General features: G+C 38.3%; 3 protein-coding genes across 5 annotated transcripts in view; 1 reads left to right on the top strand and 2 right to left on the bottom strand.

The window, feature by feature from the left end:
• LOC103381614 (protein FAM117A-like) overlaps positions 1 to 2,201 on the top strand; it is a 30,179-nt gene extending 27,978 nt beyond the window's left edge. The window contains exon 8 of the mRNA XM_008314049.3: positions 1,259 to 2,201. Coding sequence (XP_008312271.1) covers positions 1,259 to 1,514 — 256 coding nt within the window. The 3' untranslated portion in view covers positions 1,515 to 2,201. The remainder of the gene's footprint in view (positions 1 to 1,258) is intronic.
• A 2,316-nt stretch (positions 2,202 to 4,517) lies between these two features.
• LOC103381600 (upstream-binding factor 1-like protein 1) lies at positions 4,518 to 7,691 on the bottom strand. 3 transcript variants are annotated; one of them, XM_017034101.2, is made up of 10 exons: positions 7,550 to 7,691; positions 7,344 to 7,455; positions 7,088 to 7,242; positions 6,916 to 6,977; positions 6,388 to 6,523; positions 6,071 to 6,112; positions 5,563 to 5,610; positions 5,410 to 5,472; positions 5,181 to 5,255; positions 4,518 to 4,748 (listed from the first exon to the last, which is right to left on the bottom strand). In XM_017034101.2, exons 2-10 carry the CDS (start codon positions 7,360 to 7,362, stop codon positions 4,692 to 4,694), a joined length of 657 nt encoding a protein of 218 aa, XP_016889590.1. In that variant the 5' UTR covers positions 7,363 to 7,455; positions 7,550 to 7,691; the 3' UTR covers positions 4,518 to 4,691. The 3 variants fall into 3 exon arrangements, with proteins under 3 accessions (XP_016889590.1, XP_008312252.1, XP_008312251.1); XM_008314030.3 differs by having other exon boundaries at positions 7,344 to 7,458; positions 7,550 to 7,674; XM_008314029.3 differs by having other exon boundaries at positions 7,344 to 7,464; positions 7,550 to 7,666.
• An 879-nt stretch (positions 7,692 to 8,570) lies between these two features.
• Positions 8,571 to 17,961, bottom strand: slc4a1b (solute carrier family 4 member 1b (Diego blood group)). Its single transcript, XM_025057900.1, has 15 exons — positions 17,424 to 17,961; positions 17,092 to 17,164; positions 16,864 to 16,906; positions 15,624 to 15,808; positions 14,956 to 15,166; positions 14,615 to 14,818; positions 14,377 to 14,525; positions 12,941 to 13,135; positions 11,931 to 12,179; positions 11,765 to 11,854; positions 11,523 to 11,689; positions 11,200 to 11,441; positions 10,100 to 10,269; positions 9,460 to 9,633; positions 8,571 to 9,241 (listed from the first exon to the last, which is right to left on the bottom strand). Exons 1-15 carry the CDS (start codon positions 17,810 to 17,812, stop codon positions 9,161 to 9,163), a joined length of 2,622 nt encoding a protein of 873 aa, XP_024913668.1. The 5' UTR covers positions 17,813 to 17,961; the 3' UTR covers positions 8,571 to 9,160.
• Positions 17,962 to 18,682: the final 721 nt, after the last annotated feature.

The raw sequence follows: 18,682 nt of genomic DNA, 5'->3' as shown, positions 1-18,682 counted from the left end.
GTTGGGTACATTGTGGTCATAAAGGGATGGACATGGTCAGCAACAATACTCAGGTAGGCTGTGGCATTGCAACGATGCTCAATTGGTACCAAGGGGCCCAAAGAGTGCCAAGAAAATATTCCCCACACCATTACACCACCACCACCCGCCTGAACCGTTGATACAAGGCAGGATGGATCCATGCTTTCATGTTGTCGACGCCAAATTCTGAGCCTACCATCCGAATGTCGCAGCAGAAATCGAGACTCATCAGACCAGGCAACGTTTTTCCAATCTTCTATTGTCCAATTTCGATGAGCTTGTGCAAATTGTAGCCTCAGTTTCCTGTTCTTAGCTGAAAGGAGTGGCACCCGGTGTGGTCTTCTGCTGCTGTAGCCCATCTGCCTCAAAGTTCGACGTACTGTGCGTTCAGAGATGCTCTTCTGCCTACCTTGGTTGTAACGGGTGGTTATTTGAGTCACTGTTGCCTTTCTATCAGCTCGAACCAGTCTGGCCATTCTCCTCTGACCTCTGGCATCAACAAGGCATTTCCGCCCACAGAACTGCCGCTCACTGGATATTTTTTCTTTTTCGGACCATTCTCTGTAAACCCTAGAGATGGTTGTGCGTGAAAATCCCAGTAGATCAGCAGTTTCTGAAATACTCAGACCAGCCCTTCTGGCACCAACAACCATGCCACGTTCAAAGTCACTCAAATCACCTTTCTTCCCCATACTGATGCTCGGTTTGAACTGCAGGAGATTGTCTTGACCATGTCTGCATGCCTAAATGCACTGAGTTGCCGCCATGTGATTGGCTGATTAGAAATTAAGTGTTAACGAGCAGTTGGACAGGTGTACCTAATAAAGTGGCCGGTGAGTGTATATGCGTATGTGTATGTATATATGTATGAATGTATATATGTATGCATGTGTGTATGTGTGTATATATGTATGTGTATATATATGTATGTGTATTTATATGTATACATGTGTCAGTATGTATGTATGTATATATGTCAGTATGTACAGTATATATGTATGTATATGTGTATATGTATATATGTGTATGTGTATTTGTATACATATACACACATATATATGTATATATATGTATATTTGTATGTATATATGTATGTATATATCTATATATGTATGTATATATGTATGTATATATGTATATATCTATATATATGTATATATATATGTATATATATCTATATATATATATTTGTGTGTTTTTTCAAGGTGTTGAGTTATGTCTTGTTCATGTTCTTCAGCTCTCCACGCAAGCCAGAGGTGGCCTTCATCTCTTCCTGTCCGGATCTCAATAAAGTCAACTTCACTCCTCACGGGGGCTCGGCCTTCTGTCCCGTCAGCCTCCCCGTTCCTCTTCTTTCCTCCATGGGCATGTCTTTCCGAGGTCTTTCCATTTCTCCAGCAGGGGGCCCGTCATGTCAGGGGCCAAGTTCCTGTCAGGTAACATTCTCGAACGTTAACTCTGTCAGCACAGCCTCAGAATCCCATTCTGTCTAAGGATGTAGGTATGTGGCCCAATGTGTTTTCTGAGATGCTGGTGTCACTAATGCCTTTTTTTTTTTTTTTGACAAAATATCTCAGTTCTTTTCTACAAAGGTTGGAAATAACCTGTAATGTGTAATAGTGAAATATTCTTGTAATACTTCACAATCTAAATCTTTATATGTTCGTTGTGTTGCTTTAGGTCAGTCTGTAAAGTCAGTCATTTGAATCAGTCATTCAATCTACCAAAGATATATTTGTGGATCAAATAATTGAAAAGACAGAATTTTACTCAGCGTGATCTGAGTAGCGACTCGCTGTACACATCGATAGATGCAGAATACATTTTTAACTTCAAAAGGGCTGCTATGTGGCCATTTAAAAAAAAAAAAAAAAAAATTAAATAACTTGCGTTGTGTTCTATCATTATTTTTTTTCCTTTACCAAAGACCTTTATCCACCATTCTCTCCTCATATCAACTCAGTGTATTTTACTTTAACTTTAACTTAATTTGAAATACAAAAATAAAAATATTATCAAATGTATTAGTTAAACAAAACAATTCCTTGGTTGAATTTAGTAGACATAAACACCTATGCTCATAAGCTCATGAATCTTAGGTTTGTGATAGTAGTTTTGGCAGTGCTGACTGGGACAAACTTAACCTGACAGAAGATTTGATGCTAAATTAAAAAAAAAAATTGTACCCCAAAAAAAAAAACCAAACATGACAGCGTTATCTTTTCTGCCCGAAAACTAAAGTTTGTGTCCTGCAAGATGATCCATTGACTTGTAAAAGTACTTAATGTTCTTCCTGACCCTCTGAAATGGATTAATTTAAAAGCCATTTATGAGTACTGTAGCTTTAAGAGAAGGTGTCATCATAACTAACCAATGGTGACGTGGTGATTAGCACTGGTAGCTTCTCCTGACGCTTGCCGCCCATCTTTAAAATGTCACTGTGCTTTTACATAGTTTAGTTTGAAAGCCTCACCGTTGGATTTAGCTGATTAGAGTACCCTCTGCTGGCTCTTTCATTAATGACACTTTCATTTCCGCAGACAGCTCTGACTCAGCCGAGTTTTCTTTTCTTTTTTTTTTACTTTAATGTGTGTTAATGAACAATAGAAAAAGCTTGACGTTTATAAGTGGACTACCTGACCAGGTTTGGTGGTGTAGTTTAGAAATGTTTGCACAGATCGATCTGCTACCTTCGTGTTGCATTTTCATAGTTTTAAAATCACCTTTTTTTTTTTTGTACCGATTTGTAAATGTTTAAGTGTTTTCCTCAAATGTGTTTCCAGTGAGCTTTAATGCAGCTGTCTACTTGCGATACGTCATAGTGACTGAAGCAGACGCTACATGTTAGCGTAAAAACATATTAGGTTTTGATGCACTTCCAGGAAGAGCTTTTCATATAGAGGATTGTGTGTTTTCTTTTGTTTCATTCTTTGCGGTGGTAGTTTGTATGTGCAGATGAGGATTTCGAATTCACTGGAACCGATGCATTCAAACCCCGTTTTCAAGGAAGCCTTGATGTCAAGCTGAGATTGTGCTGTTTTCTGGGTTTCTGTCCACAGATGTCTGATTTGTTTCAGCTCTGTGTTAACTGTCTTAAGATCTTACCTTCAAATGTGGGCGTAGGCTCCTTTAAAATGAGAATCCTTTGGGTAAGATGCAGTACAGGCAGTACAGGTGTCATTTTTGTATTTTTTACACAGAGATATGACAAAGAAGTGAAATAAAAAAAAAAGCATACAAAAAATAAAAACAATATACAAATATTGTCTACATATATTATTTGTTAAATATTTGCCAAAATTCTTTATATTATGTGGTATTCAAGTGGCGCAAAATGAGGTACTAGGTGGCTAACTTAGTGAGTTACTTTAGATAAGATGACATGATGAAGGACTTATTCTAGCGTTACATATATATTTATATATGTATATATATATCTATATCTATATATATAGATATATTTATAGTGGACTTTTCTGTTTTCTTTTTTAGCAATTTTGAAACTTTGTTTATAAATATAAATGTGTAGACATATTTATAGAACATATTTAATTTTCTTGTGAACGACATGGATTAGTTTCACCAAGCAGTAAAAGTTCCTCGCAGGTCTTGCACCATGGTGATATATCCCAGTATTAGCATAATTATTTAATATCTATACGAATTTGTTATTGATTTTTTTCCTCCGATAATGAAAACCCGATAACGCAATGCCTAGGTTTCACCAAGTGACGTGTGCCCTAAAAATAGTTTTGGCCATAAACAGCTGTATAGTAAAGTGAAAGTCACTAGATGGCAGCATTGCAGCTCATTTAATTATTCTTATACAGTGGTTTGTACAGGTAAAAAAATAAATATTACTAGGCCTATATCGGAATCGGAAATCAAGTGTTTGGACAATATCGGGATATTGGCAAAAAGTTTATATCAGACATCCTTAATCCCGAAGGATCCCTAAGGAGTATTACTGCATCCTTCAAAAAGTGTAAAGACAAAGACTGAAAAAAAGTTATTTCTACTTTATTTTTTTTCTCTGTAAACAGTATAAACAAAAGCCCAAGATGAGGTCAAATAATTTGCATTTTAGAAAAAAAAAAAATGAATCTCTTTGTACAAAACACTCAACGAAAATCTAGGATTCATCAAACTATATAATAACATCTTACTTTTGACAACTAAAACAATTTGCATTTACTGTTTAGAAAGTAATGGCAAAGTGTGTACAATTGCAGAGTTTTTCACATCTTACACTGTCTTGGTATGAGGTATGGGATTTCTGTCATTGAGATACTTGTCTTTCAAATAAAACTTAAATTAGACTTTATACACATAACAGTAGATCAACATGATCAACTATATTTGTTGGATGGCCAGAATTTTGCTGGATAGACACTCTGGAACACACAAATGAAATGAAATAAAAATCACATTTTTGTATGAATGTAAATAGAGACATAGTTGGGATCACCAACAGTCATTCAAGTCTTAGTTGTTGATTTTTAGTTTTTTTTAGCTGCTTTTACAGTGCAGACAACCCGGAATTTGGGAATTCAGCTGCGGGCCACGTTGGACTGTTCGGCAGTTGATGATCATTGGTGAGCTGTTTGTTAAGTAGCTATAATGATTCGATTTCCTCCTGATGGCAGTGTTGACGCTTTTGGTTAGTCGGTCTAATACATCTGAAACATGACGACTTCATCCTCGTCCTCCTCTTCTTCAGTTTCATCCTGTTGATATAAGATGATACGTGAGCACGTTTGAACGCTTGCCTTACATACTACACAGTGGCTCTTAAAGGAAAATTCCACTATAACTATAAACAGGGTTCTTATGTACCAGAGAGAATCTGTTTAGAACGAGTGTATATTTATTGTTTATCAATATTTGCATATCTATCTATATATATATATATATGTGTATATGTAACTAAAAAAAGTATTGTAATATATCGTAGTACCGATATTTTGGCCCACCCCTAGTATGGATGGTTTTCTATTTGTGGTCCCGCAACGGACTAGAGGACTGTCTAGCGAGTCCTAAGAGTTGAGATTTTAGCCATAGATTATGGTTGCCCCTCGGCATGTTACGAAGACAGTCCAACGACAACTGTAGATGATAAATACCTCGTTAAAAGAAAAAAAAAAATCAACTTTGCCAACCTCATTAAAACGGACGTAGTCCTCGCCTTCCTCACTACTGCTGGTGCTGAACTCGATGTTGTCGTCTTCTGAGTCCTGAGTCGAAACAGTTACTGTGAGCTTTGTTTTTTTTTTGTTTTTTTTAATTGTAATATTAAAATATAGCCAAAAAAAGTAAACAAATAAGCAATGGAGAGCAGTTCCAGAATCTCTTGGGGGAAAAAGATCATCTCGGAACATCTCAACTCACTGATGTTCTGTCTGGGTTTGGCCGGTCTGCTGCAGAGTTGATGTTGTTGAACGCCTGCAAAACCTGTTATACACACGTTACAACACGCACATTATAAAGTTGTTGTTAAAAATTATATAAAAATAAATAAAAATAACATTTTGATCTTCATACCTCACTGTTGGAGCTTTTAATGATTTTCTCTTGTTCAGCTGTCAGCTTCTGTAAAAAAAAAAAAAAAAAAATTGGAAGGTGAAAATATAAACTTTTTCAACTTAACGCTGCTCAACTTAACACTGAAAACATAGAGAAAGAACAGTACTGGGCTGTGCTAAAATATCAATAAACCGGTGGCAGATATGGATATTTAAACAATAAACATACACTTGTTCTAAAACAGGTTCTTTTATAAAAAACCTGCTGCAATTTTTTAAGCTTCCGCGTGGCGCCAGAGACCGCTTACGGGAGAGTAAGTGCAGAAATCAAAACATTTTTTGATGAAACCCAAGTAAGGAAGCACTGTATGTGAGACTGCAGGATGGAGTGATAAAATATCTTCTTCTGTTATGCACTGTATTAAATTACTTTTAGCTTCGAGTCCTTTCTATCCACAGCCATGGAGGAGTGATGAAGGTCAACGCCACAATCGGTCTCAAACCTGTAGGTCTTCAGGATTACTCACCTGGAGATACTTGTCCAGCTTCACCATGTATTCTTTCTTCATCTGAAAGAAATCAGAGGCAAAGAACTTCATTCACATTAGATCCAGAGAAATGTTTACTAATTGAGGTTATATTTTAGATTGTTGCAAAGACAGTGTGTGTTTTTCTTTTATGGATAAAGAAGGAGAAATAAAGAGGACAATCGACAGTGATGCGTCTGAGTCGTCCTCCATCGCACCATACATCGACAATTCAAAAACACAACGCATAGTCTCCGGGTGTTGGGTGGCACAACGCGCGAAAAAACAGAGAGCGAGACTGAGGGGGGGGGTCGTACCTCAGTGCAGCGCGTTTGGTACTTCTCCCTCTGAGATTCGGGCAACGCCTGCCATCTTTTCGCCCATAAGTTTACACAGTTCCTCTTGAAGGGGTTTGAATCCACTAGCTCTTTGCAGAATAAGTTATAGCAGCAGCTGAGGGAACACAAATACAACAAAAAAAAACATCACCAATTTTTATTATGACTTTTAGAGGCGAGGGTCTATGTTTTGCATGAGAAAAATCAATATCAAACAAAAAGTATACTCACACCATACCTACTTAACGTCAAACCTGAGATGTTTTGGTTGAACACAACTCTGATATTGTCAATAGAATTGAAGAAAAACAAAAAATTCTCAGTGGTTTTTTTTTTTTAACTAGCCTTACTTTGGTCAAATCTTAATTATTTTTTCTCTCTCTATGGAAACTAACACAGGTATGTCCTCGCTGGCTAACATATAAGGCCTTTTCTAGAATGTAATGTCTAAATAAATAGAAGGTTTTAACAAAAGAATCTTACAGTGTGTGTGGGTGTCTCTCTTACCGTGGAGGCTTGGTGGGCAGACCTTCTACATCATTAGTTTCAGACTGTGACTTATTTTCTTCCTGCGAAAGAGAGATTCTATATCAGGTACAATCGCACTGAAATGAACAAAAAAGTCATGCACACATTAAACTAATGTAATATTGACAATTTAAGATAAAAGTGAAGTTACCTCCTGCGAAATCTGTTTCCACTTCAAGTCGCACTCCTCAGGAGAGAATGGGGGAAATGCCACCTTGTTCCAGTTCGTTTTTCGCTTTAGTGCAATATCGTGTAAATGCTCTCTCATTGCCGTGAACAGCTTCCACAGGTCTTCGTTGCTCCACTCTGACGTCATAACATAAGGACACAGCAGTATTTAAGTGAGTTCACCCCAGTCCATTTCTAATTGTATTCTGTTACTATAAAACACGTCTAATAATACCAACCCCGTTCATTGGGTTTCATAATTTCAGTCACTTCCGTGTTGTTTTCGGTGTTTGAGCCTTAGTGAACAGACTGTTCAATCGCATCCATCGTCAATTGACGCTACACCGGTACCTGCTAACGCTAAGACAAGTTAATAAACACACATAAAGTAACGACATACGTTAAAAAAAAGACTACTTTACGGTAGCACTAGTAGTTTACTCACTGCCGTTTTTGAGGGTAGGTGTAATTGCCATTAGAAATGCGTTGCGTGTAAGCAATGTTTTGTTTTTGATATGAAGGGCTAAAGTTGCAGCTAAAGAACACACCAAGTTTTAGGCGCACAGGAAAATACGTCATTGAATGAAAGCCACTTGGTTTCTTTTGCCCCTGGCTCGACCCGGTCCGGATATACAACTCAGATAGAAAGGTAAGAGACTTTTGGATTTTTCTACGCTACTTTTGGCGTTTTGACTCTTTGTAACTTTAGCTAAATAGCTTAGGCATTAGCAATAGCATTATTATTATTATTATTATTATTATTATTATTATTACTGTTGTTGTTGTTATTGTTTTGTGAAAGTAACTTGGAGAATGTATTGTGTATCTGAATGTATAAGCTTAGTAGTGTGACTGAAAGACAAGATGAGGCGTCTGTGGAGTCAAACTCAAGTTTTTTTTTAATTTAAAAGTGGCAATTATTTTACAAATGTTGTGCTAATGGCAAAACTTCAGTACTTGGCTTGTCTATTTATTTTTGAAATTGGTCAGCCAAGAGGAAGTTTTCTTTTATTCTGTGCAGCTGCTGTGCTGCTGCTATGCTTTGCGTCTTGGTTCACTGCCATTGTGGTACTTCCCCTTGGCTGCCATGCCTACCTGTCTCCTGTCCTTTATGTCCCAGTGTGGCCATTAATTAGTCTTTTGGGAGCATTTTTACCGTTTCTAGAGTTCACTGGCAGTTTATATAACATTCAACAATTTTGTTGTGATTTGTGGTTCTTTTCTACCATTTTGAGCGTTGCAGTCATTTTCCACAATTTTGGTTGCTGTCATTTTCTAGCTGCCCAGTTGCTGTCTGGAGTGACTACTATTGTAGTTTGATTTATTGTTTAAGATGTTGGGTTTTTAAAGTCAAGTTTAATGTAGTATTAGACACTATAGACCGTATGCATGGCCATTAATAATGGCTTCATGAGAAGTAAGCTCCTGATCACTCTCAACGTTGCACAGTCCATTTAAGAGTTTTACCACGGTGCCTTAAAAGACAAAGAGTTACTCAGTGCTGCAAGGAGTAACAAGAAGTATACCTGTTAAAAGAAGTACAGCACCAGTTTATGATAAACCCAAGTGTTTTTGTTGGGTTTTATTTTTTATTTCAGTTTCTTCCTATTTGGATAAACATGTTTAAAGAGAGTCCCGATAGTTGTACACTTACCTTATCGTGTTACCTTAATTCTCAATTCATTTCGTTTTTCAAAGATTAATTGTAAAAGTTCATTACAAACTGCATACTACGCACAAATAGATTTCACTTAAGATTTAATTAACTGCACTTTATACAATACTTTGTTCATTGGTTATAAAGCATTTCAAGCTTTCAGTTTGGCTTATTTCTTTCGTGATCACCCCCTTTACTGAGAACACCGGCACCATATAAAACAACACACCTTTTATAAAAGCTCTTTGTCATGCTGTCATTTATGTTTTGACTTATGCGATGTCAAACCGTCCAGGAAAGATGGGAAGCTCTTAATTGTAAATGACAATACATGCGGTATATAGAGAAACATACAGTATATTCTGTATAAACATTTCTTAAGGTAGTCCGAGAAGACATTTACAATGGCATTTGAGTTTCACAGTATACATCCTGGCCTGGTTCCTCCTCAAATGTCACTTTAGCATCGTCAGCATCCAACTGAAACAGAAGAAAATATGTCAGTTATGTGTTTAGAAATGGAGGGGTGTTTTCCCTGTCTAAGGCATGTTGTGCAAAGTTAAGTTGAGATTTTGGGCTTAGGTATTGGATCAGACAGGCTGGGGTTGATTTTGAAATTTTGACCAATATTGGACAGATACCTATTCTGGCCGGTCCCTACATGGGACCTTCAGTTCTACGATCGTGGAGTTACTTACGCATTTAATTTCCAGTTCTGAGAACAAACGCCCAGTCATAACCATGCGCAAAGGAATGGTGAGGATCAGTATAAATGGAAGTGCCAGAGATGCTGGACTGGACTTCACAATCCAAAGGATCACAAGGCAGCCACACTGGATGAGCGTGAACACGTGCATCCGTGCTGTGCTTACCTATGTCAAAAATACATTCACATCAGTAACTCTGGCATTAGACATTAACGTTTTGACATGTAAACACAACATATTTGGGGAATGAAACACACATGTAAATTTTATAATTTGTGTGTGAAATGTGGGAAAGTTAGAAGTTTCAGCAGTGTGTGTGTGTGTGTGTGCAGTAAGCACTGACTATTGTGTTGTAAGTATAAGTATAACTTGTGCATTGTGTAATTTTGTGCCTACTTAAAATTTAGTAAAATCCAAAAGCTGCACTTTCATATCTGTGTACTATAGTACTAAACAATATTTGCTTCTATAGTATTTTTGGAACGGGAACCATCTCTTCTCTCTTCTTTGTTATTGCAAGAACTAATCCCATGAACTAGGCATCAGTAAAGTATTGTCTACATTTGGGATGCAGAATTTTCCTAATTTTCATATTTCATAGTGTGACTGAAATCGTAGTCTAGTCTCTTACTTTGGTAGCGTAGGGTTCATCCGGGTGGTATTTCTTAGGAATGAACAACAGAAGCATCCGATCCCATAGCTGTATACCATTCAGTGATGTCACTCCCATGTAAAGGAAGATACCAAACAGGGCTGACATTGGGATCAACGTTAGAATCGGCTCCATCAGAATAGACAAACCTTCAATACAAAGAGAAAATAGGACAATAAATAATAAGAAAATAACCTTCATCAGAATGAACTAGACCTAGCAGAGTGGACAAATATGTCGTCAGGCATGCTGCTATACGCAGAAGACCGCTTTGTTTACATTCTTCGGTTGAACACCGTACATTGGATTGTGCTGGATACACTTTTTTTTTTCGTTTGTGTTGTTCTTTTGGGAACGTTTTGACCATCATTTTGGCAAAACTTGGCAAAATGTCCACCTCCTATGGGCAGTTACATATGATTCTGGGGTCTATGTGTTGCCTGTAGTGTAGAAATACTGAATGGATTCTAAATTAGTTGATGTCAGCATTTGTGTGTGGCATGCAGAATATGTTTTTTTTTTTTAAATTAGTAAGTAGTTGGACATGTACGTCCCGTAAAACAAATCAATTGTTGTGGTCTGCAGCAGTCGTTCTTTCTTGTACCATGGACCGGTCAGACAGTATCAGCCGTCACTGCGGACAGGTAATACCGTAATCATAAAATTTTATGATCTGAATGACCGATTGTTTTGAAACATTGTCAGATTATATTTTAATGAAAAAAAAGGATAAGACTGGATTCTTTATGAATGAAGTAAATTAGTAAAATTGATTTTTTTCACTGTGTCCCACTGCGGCCCGATACCAAATGACCTACGGACCGACACCTGTCCCAGGACTGGGACTTGTGGGCCCCTTGTCTACACTATATGTATTCCAGTACATTGAGTAGCAGTAAGAGTAACATTCCACAACCATCTTAAATGAATCATTGTAATGTATGTTAATGCAACTATAACGTGATGCTGCAACTTATATGTCAGTGACAAGTTAACCTGCTGCTGCTAACCTTAGTGTAAAGAAAATGTTCCTCGAAACTTTACATCATTACGTCTCAAACCAGGTGTGTCCCACGTACCAACTAGCAGGGCCACCAGAATCCCGCTGACTCTCTGTTCCATCACTTTCTCTATGACAGGCTTTGGTCCTTTGCTCATGACAGTGAGGGCGTTGGCGTGGGTGACCGTTCTCACAGTGGCGGCACTGAGCCACGGCACACCGAATATTGCACTGAGTCCACCCATGGCTACTAGAAGCAGCAGGTCAAAGTGGAACCCGGAGCCCTTGACCATCTTCCTCTCGGGTTTACTTATAATCAAACTGTTGGGAGGGTACAACGTGTTAATGAGTAGACACCTTCCGCAGTGGTATTTTGTGGAATTATGTGGACGTTTTGCTCACGTAGTGATTTGAGACTCCAGAAAGATGAGGATAAAGACAAGCAGGGCTGGGATACAGGAGGCAAACATGAGCCACACAGGAAAGGACTGGTGCTCTCCAAATGGATTGATCAACCAGCCTCTTTTGGCCGGGTTGGACACTGTCAGACCTTTCGGAACAACCAGTTTCTTTGAAGGAGAAAAATGGTTACAACTTTGTTTTCATTCAATGCCCTGATGGCTTAAAAAAAACTTAGCGCAAACCTGAGTGTAGGTGTCCTGAATACTGTAGTCCACCACGATCATAAGGAAAATTGCAATAGGGACTCCAAAGTCACCAATCAAACGTCTGACCTGTTGACATAGAATGTTTATTAAAATAAAAAAACACATGAATGTAATATATATATATATATTTTTTAAATCTCACCTTTCCGGGCAGAAACGTTCCGTTCTTGAACTGGCGAAGGAAAAAGGCGATAAAGAAACAACCGAACATGAGGCACATGGAGAGCAGAGCCGTGTTAGGATAAGGAGGCTTAATGGTGCTAACGAGCACAGTCGTGTTGCCCGTAGCGTTGTCATAAATGACGCGTTCTTCCGATTTCGGTTGCCAGGGATTTTCCACGCTTGCGTTCAATTGATCGTAATTCAGAATGAGCGGGTGTGCTTTGAAGATCTGCACAAAAGTCAGGAGATAACAGAGAAAGAAATACATGTTAAATATATTGGGACACCTTAAGCCTGATTCATACATATAATTACGTTACAAATTTGATATATACGTGCGGCCAAGAGAATGCAAGAAAAAAGAGGTTAAACAGTGATGTTTCTGATGGTGACATTTTCCTGTGTTGTGGACCAATTTTTTTGTGGCAATATTGGTGTAATTTTTTAAACTTAATCGTATCAAATTATTAGTGAAATAAATCTCACTAAAGCTGTTTTGCATCCACCAGTGCCAGTTCTACTTAATTGGTCTGAACACTGTTATTTATTGATTGATAATTATTTGTCTTTGTTACATACTTCTCCACTAGGTGGCAGAATGTAGCTATAAAACTGAAAAAAACAAAAGCACATCAGCGCTATTTTAAATTGTGAGTAAATTGCCACTAAAAGATCATTACATTGCATCACATATACCTTTTGTGACGTTTTTGTTTCGGTGGTGTGCGGTGGGATTTTTCAAATGTGAAATGTGTAGCGTGGCTCGAAAAAGGTCAGGAAACACTGCTTTAGTAAAACCGATGTAACAGATGTCGCCAGTAACAATCAGCAGTTTGTGGAAAATTGCCTCTTGTTTAAGATACATTTGGAAATATCTCGAAGCTTGTCGAACATCAGTCCTTAGTGCACGCGTATCTAATGATTTTAAACCAAGCTTTATTCACTTGTATCAAGTAGACAGCATGAACGGAAATAGATAAGATGGTTTACCCGCCCCAGCTTGGCGAAGGTCTCGTAGATGAAGATGAGGGAGATAAGTATGGAGAAAATTTCTTGGGTGAAGCGCGAGATGAAGCGCACCAGGACGCTGCCATCGAGGGCCACAATCACCAACACGATGATCACGAGCCACACTCCGACCCACACTCTCCCTACAATATACTCGATGTCCTGGGACTTGCAGAACTGCGTAGAAATTAGGTGACATGGATTAGTTTCGCCCGAGATGGCATATGTATATGTATGCATGTACCAAAATGTGGGTCTCAATCCACCAGTTGAAAATCACTGCTATATATTGTATGTTTGAAAGTGTACAGGAAATTGAATTTTTTGTAAACTGTGATCCAGTTTAGGGAAAAACACAACAAATGTTAACATGACTTGGGACCAAGTCAACAAGCAGTCCTCACAATTTCAATTAGAAGGATACAGTCTAAACCAGGGGTGTCGAACTCATTTTCACCGTGGGCCACATCACCAATACAGTTCCCCTTGAAGGGCCGGTTGTAAATGGAAGACTGTATAGATCAGGGGTCCCCAACCCCTGGTCCGCGGACCAGTACTAGTCCATAGGTTATTTGGTACCAGGCCACAGGTGGACACAGTGAAAAAATGTGCTTAATTTTTACTAATTTACTATATGGATATGGTGGATTTCAAAGAAATTACTCCATTTACTTACTTTATTTAAAGATAATCTGGCAATATTTAAAAATAAAAGGTCATTCAGACACTGATACAAACAGAATAAAGTCTAAAAGATATTATATTTTGAAAATGTAATGATCCTTCAATGCTCAGCACCTTGGTACCGGTCTGTAGTAACGGGTGGTACTGGCTGACCAGTCCTTGGAACCAAAAAAAGATAGGGGACCGCTGGTATAGATGTAACTACTCCATAACAGACTAATGCATGTTAATATTGTTCATTTCTGTATGATGAAATAATACCTTTTAATGTGTCATGGATTTACTAAATGCTTTTCATGTTCCTGCGGGCCGCACAAAACAGCTTGGCGGGCCGCATTTGGACCCCGGGCCTTGAGTTTGACACGTATGGTCTAAACAGATGTGAAGTCATTGGGGGAAATGATTGACATCGCTCAATGCACTTTTCCTCAGCGCACCACAATATGATACTACAATAACAATAATACACTATCATGATAACATGCACATCTGTGAACAAAGAAGTTATATTTTGCCTATATCATATGTATAAAAATGCGTACCTAAACATATACAGTATGCAGTTTGCAGATAATTAGCTATTTCAGCTATTCAGCTACTATTATTATTATACTTGATTAAGGATGATTCATATATAATTTACATAAATAATTAGTAGTTTTATCGAGCATTACTTTCCATAGGATAATGAGACTCTTCTGTGTAACTAGATGGAAAAGAGTGTTAGAACTTACTGCACAGAAGGCCTCCTCAAACACTAAGAGAGGACCAGAGAAACCGATGACCAGTATGGGCTGTGCGGCAAGAAAACAGAAGATGATTCCCTGGATACTGGTGGAAATGAGAAGTTCTGGGACGCCCATCATGTTGTCCACCTTATCAGCTAACGATGTTAATGATAAAAAAAAAAAAAGTGTTGATTTATTACAATGATACAGTAAACCTTCTCATTTTACTACAAACAACACATACCCAAAAGACCGCCGAAGGTGATGGCAGGAGACAGGGCAGCAAAGTAGATAAAGATAACTGCAGCAAGAACCTGGGAGTTCAGAGCATCTGTGATGTCACTCTTGTAGTACTTGTAGCGTCTTTTTATGTCCCGAATCATTCCACCAAACGGACGCCCCGTACGGGACAGCGGGTCCTCTGTAGGAGGTTTGGTGGTGAAGGACACTGGGAGGAAACAATTTGAAATTTTAATATAATTCCATAAAACTTCGGCAACTCTTAAAAATGTTTTATAGTAAATTATTGTTGTATTTTTATATTTATTGGTAAAAGATCATCAGGCTGCGTGCTGTAGGACTCACCCCTACGAGGTTGGGGCATCAGGCAAACTGTGGAGTCATCAAGTTTAAGCCTGCCCTGCAGTAGTTTCTCCTGGAAACTGATAATGGAGCTCAACGTTGCTTCATTTTGGATTTCAGTCGGTGGAATGACAACGCTGCAATCCATGAAATTTGTCATGGAGTCCGTCAACCCTTTGGTGCTCTTCGCCTGCACGGCTGTTTGATGGAACACCTGAGAAGGAGAGAATGAAGCTGTCAAATCCAGAGATCGAGATTTTCACCTGTAATGTTAGTGCAGCCACTGACACATAAAAGTAATAGGAGTTTCTTTAATCTACTGGCTATACCGACACATACATTTGAATGCTATTTAGATCACACGTGTCAAACCCCTGGTCCCCAGACCGACTGCGACACACCATGTCATTTTATGTGGCCCACTAGAGCTTATCATATGCATGGTTGTTGTAAAGGAGCAGCCAAACTGGCTTACGAGTTACATAGGAACAGGTCTCCGACATAAGTCGAGGTCCCCCATAGTCAATTTCTAGTTCTGTGTATTTTTTATTAGTCACAAATGCTAAAAACGTACCACGGCCATTTAACAATGTTTATAGATGTTAATGAACCAAATTAAATGATCAGAATGTGCATCATTGTCAGTCGCGCAAAAATGCTGGCTAACTTACTTTGTCAGCCATAAGTGCCGCCATAGCACGGCCAGTTTCGTGGTAATCTACGTCAGTCTTGATTGGGCCAACCAGAACATAGATGAAGCGAACTGGTGCCGGGGACTCCAGACCGGAGTCAAGCACCAAGGCCTCCTTTAGACGGACAAACACGACTGTGGGCTTCTCCAGAAAGTCCAGACCTCCTGGTTTATTTAAAAAAAAAAGAAAGAAATATTCTTCAAACGTTATTTTCGGAACAGTCGGAACGCTTTGTAATGTCATTTAGGCCTGGTGTTTGGTAATACATATGATCAATTGGCTGGATCAAGCAAAAGAACAAAAAAAACCCCACATATTTCTCCCAGAAAGTTTAATAAACACTAATTTAGGAAGTGAAGATTTCAACCCACTTCCAAAAAGTTGGGATAATGGATCACTGTTGTAGTTTCGCAAGTTATATATTTTGGACCCCTGTATATATATTTCATATATATATGTATATATATATATATATATATATTTATATATATTTATATATATAGTGAGGCTTTGATATACGAGCTACCCGAAATACATTTTCCAAGTTACCAGTGCTCAACCAAGCTCCATTTTTCGACTCAGTGTCATGCTCACTCTCTCACTCTCTCTCGCTCTCTCTCTCTCTCTCTCCCCGACTCGCTCACTGTCCCTCGCTGGGTTATTTTACCCCGTTTTTATAACAATAATATAAACATTTCTTAATTATTATTATTTTATATTACCAATATATTTGTTTTGAGCTATGTTTCTGATGTTTAGATGGGGGGTTAATTTAATTAAATAATTTCTGTGGGGCTGGAACGAATTAATTGTTTTTTTGTTATTTTTGATAGGCAAAATGCAATCAAGATACGAGTGGATTGCTGTTGTGTGAACCCACTGTTTCTACCATTATACCATCAAATGCCCTGAAATGTTTTTATACTTAGCATGATAACCAAACCATTACCAGGTTACCCAGTAACTTCCAAATTTTAGCCCAACTTCTATGACTTTTCACTGTTATTTGGCGTCTTTTCCACTTTCTGACCTTTCACCATCTTTGCTTTTAAAATTGGATAATGTTTAACGAAAAAAAAATCAGGTTTGAATGAATTTTGTTTTGTTCCAATATATTGGAATATATTATAATAATAAATGTAGTAAATACATAATTTTTGTAAAACTAGGTCAATTGATTGTCCATAAATACACTGATAGCAGAGAAACAATGGCTCACCTACTAACACCAAGGAGACTTCATCACGGTCAGACACGTCCTTCTGGAAAACAAAGTGGGAACAGTAGGAATTTCTACTATGAATCGCTGCAACTCACATCTTACAAAAAGAAATTATATTTTCAACATCCTTAAATGTGTAAAATTCAGTGTAAATAATTCAATATTTAAATAATTCAGGTCATGAAATTGACTGTGAAAAGCTGATGGATCTTTAAGTCCACTCACCCTTTCTTTTACTGAGATTCTCTGTAGATTTGTACCCTCTGTCAAAGCTTGGCTCTCTGGGTCTGCTGATTGGCTAGAAGGAGGGAGACGTGGGTCAGTGGTTATCTCTCTCTGTCTGCCTCTGTCTCTCACCCTCTGATTACTGAGATTAAAAATGTAGCCTGACAGCCCTAAATGTAGGCCAACAAAGGTTGTATTTGTGGACACATACGGTATTGCGGCCCTTATAAACATTTGAGTTAATTTTTGGGCCATTGTGTTCAAGTCAGTATCTCACATTTGAGTTAATTTTTGGGCCATTGTTTTCAAGTCAGTCAAATCTTGGTGCAAACCTGTGGTTCTGGAGCAGAACCTTCACCATGTCTTCACGGTTTTCTGGCCTGATTTCCTTTTTATTAACCATTTCGCTGACGATCTTTTCAGCAATGTCGGCCAAAGTCTTCTCCTCGCAGTCGAAAATCATTACACCTTGCGTGAGAGGATTCATAGATGAACATTGAGGAGAAATGTACATGCAGCAAAACACTGAAATTAAATCTTTTTTTTTTGGACGCCTCCACTGACCTGTGTTCATGCTGCGTCTGAGCTGAATGAGGCTCTTGAAGCTGAGATAGGATATCTGTGGGGACACCCAGGTGCCTGCCTGTGGGTCAAAGCTGTCCTCACAGTGCCCCCAGTGGCCTGTGTCCAGCATGTTGTTCTGCTGCTTTAGTTCTTTCATTTCTTCTCACGACTTTACAGAAATTAGACACAGGAAAGACAAAAGCCACAAATGCAGACATGAGTGACTAACGTTAGTGTGTACACCAGTGTGTGTACGCAAAAGAGTAAAATGAATGAATGAATTCAATCCATCTATCCATCTATCTATCTATCCATCCATCTATCTATCTATCCATCTATCCATCCATCCATCCATCTATCCATCTATCTATCTATCCATCCATCCATCTATCCATCTATCTATCTATCTATCTATCTATCTATCTATCCATCTTTCTATCCATCTATCTATCCATCTATCCATCTATGCATCTATCCATCTATCCATCTATCCATCCATCTATCCATCCATCCATCTATCAATCTATCCATCCATCTATCTATCCATCTTTCTATCCATCTTTCTATCCATCTATCTATCCATCTATCCATCTATGCATCTATCCATCTATCCATCTATCCATCCATCCATCCATCTATCCATCTATCTATCTATCCATCCATCCATCTATCCATCCATCTATCCATCTATCCATCTATCCATCTTTCTATCCATCTATCCATCCATCTATCTATCCATCCATCTATCTATCTATCCATCCATCCATCTATCCATCTATCTATCTATCTATCTATCTATCTATCTATCCATCTTTCTATCCATCTTTCTATCCATCTATCTATCCATCTATCCATCTTTCTATCCATCTATCCATCCATCCATCTATCCATCTATCTATCTATCCATCCATCTATCTATCTATCCATCTATCCATCCATCCATCCATCTATCCATCCATCTATCCATCCATCCATCCATCCATCCATCTATCCATCTATCTATCTATCCATCCATCCATCTATCCAT

This window comes from Cynoglossus semilaevis, chromosome 8, assembly GCF_000523025.1.
Source record: "Cynoglossus semilaevis isolate Cse_v1.0 chromosome 8, Cse_v1.0, whole genome shotgun sequence".
Classification (NCBI taxonomy): domain Eukaryota; kingdom Metazoa; phylum Chordata; class Actinopteri; order Pleuronectiformes; family Cynoglossidae; genus Cynoglossus; species Cynoglossus semilaevis.
The sequence above is the reverse complement of the archived record's forward strand: the minus strand, read 5'-3'. Positions and strand labels throughout refer to the sequence as shown.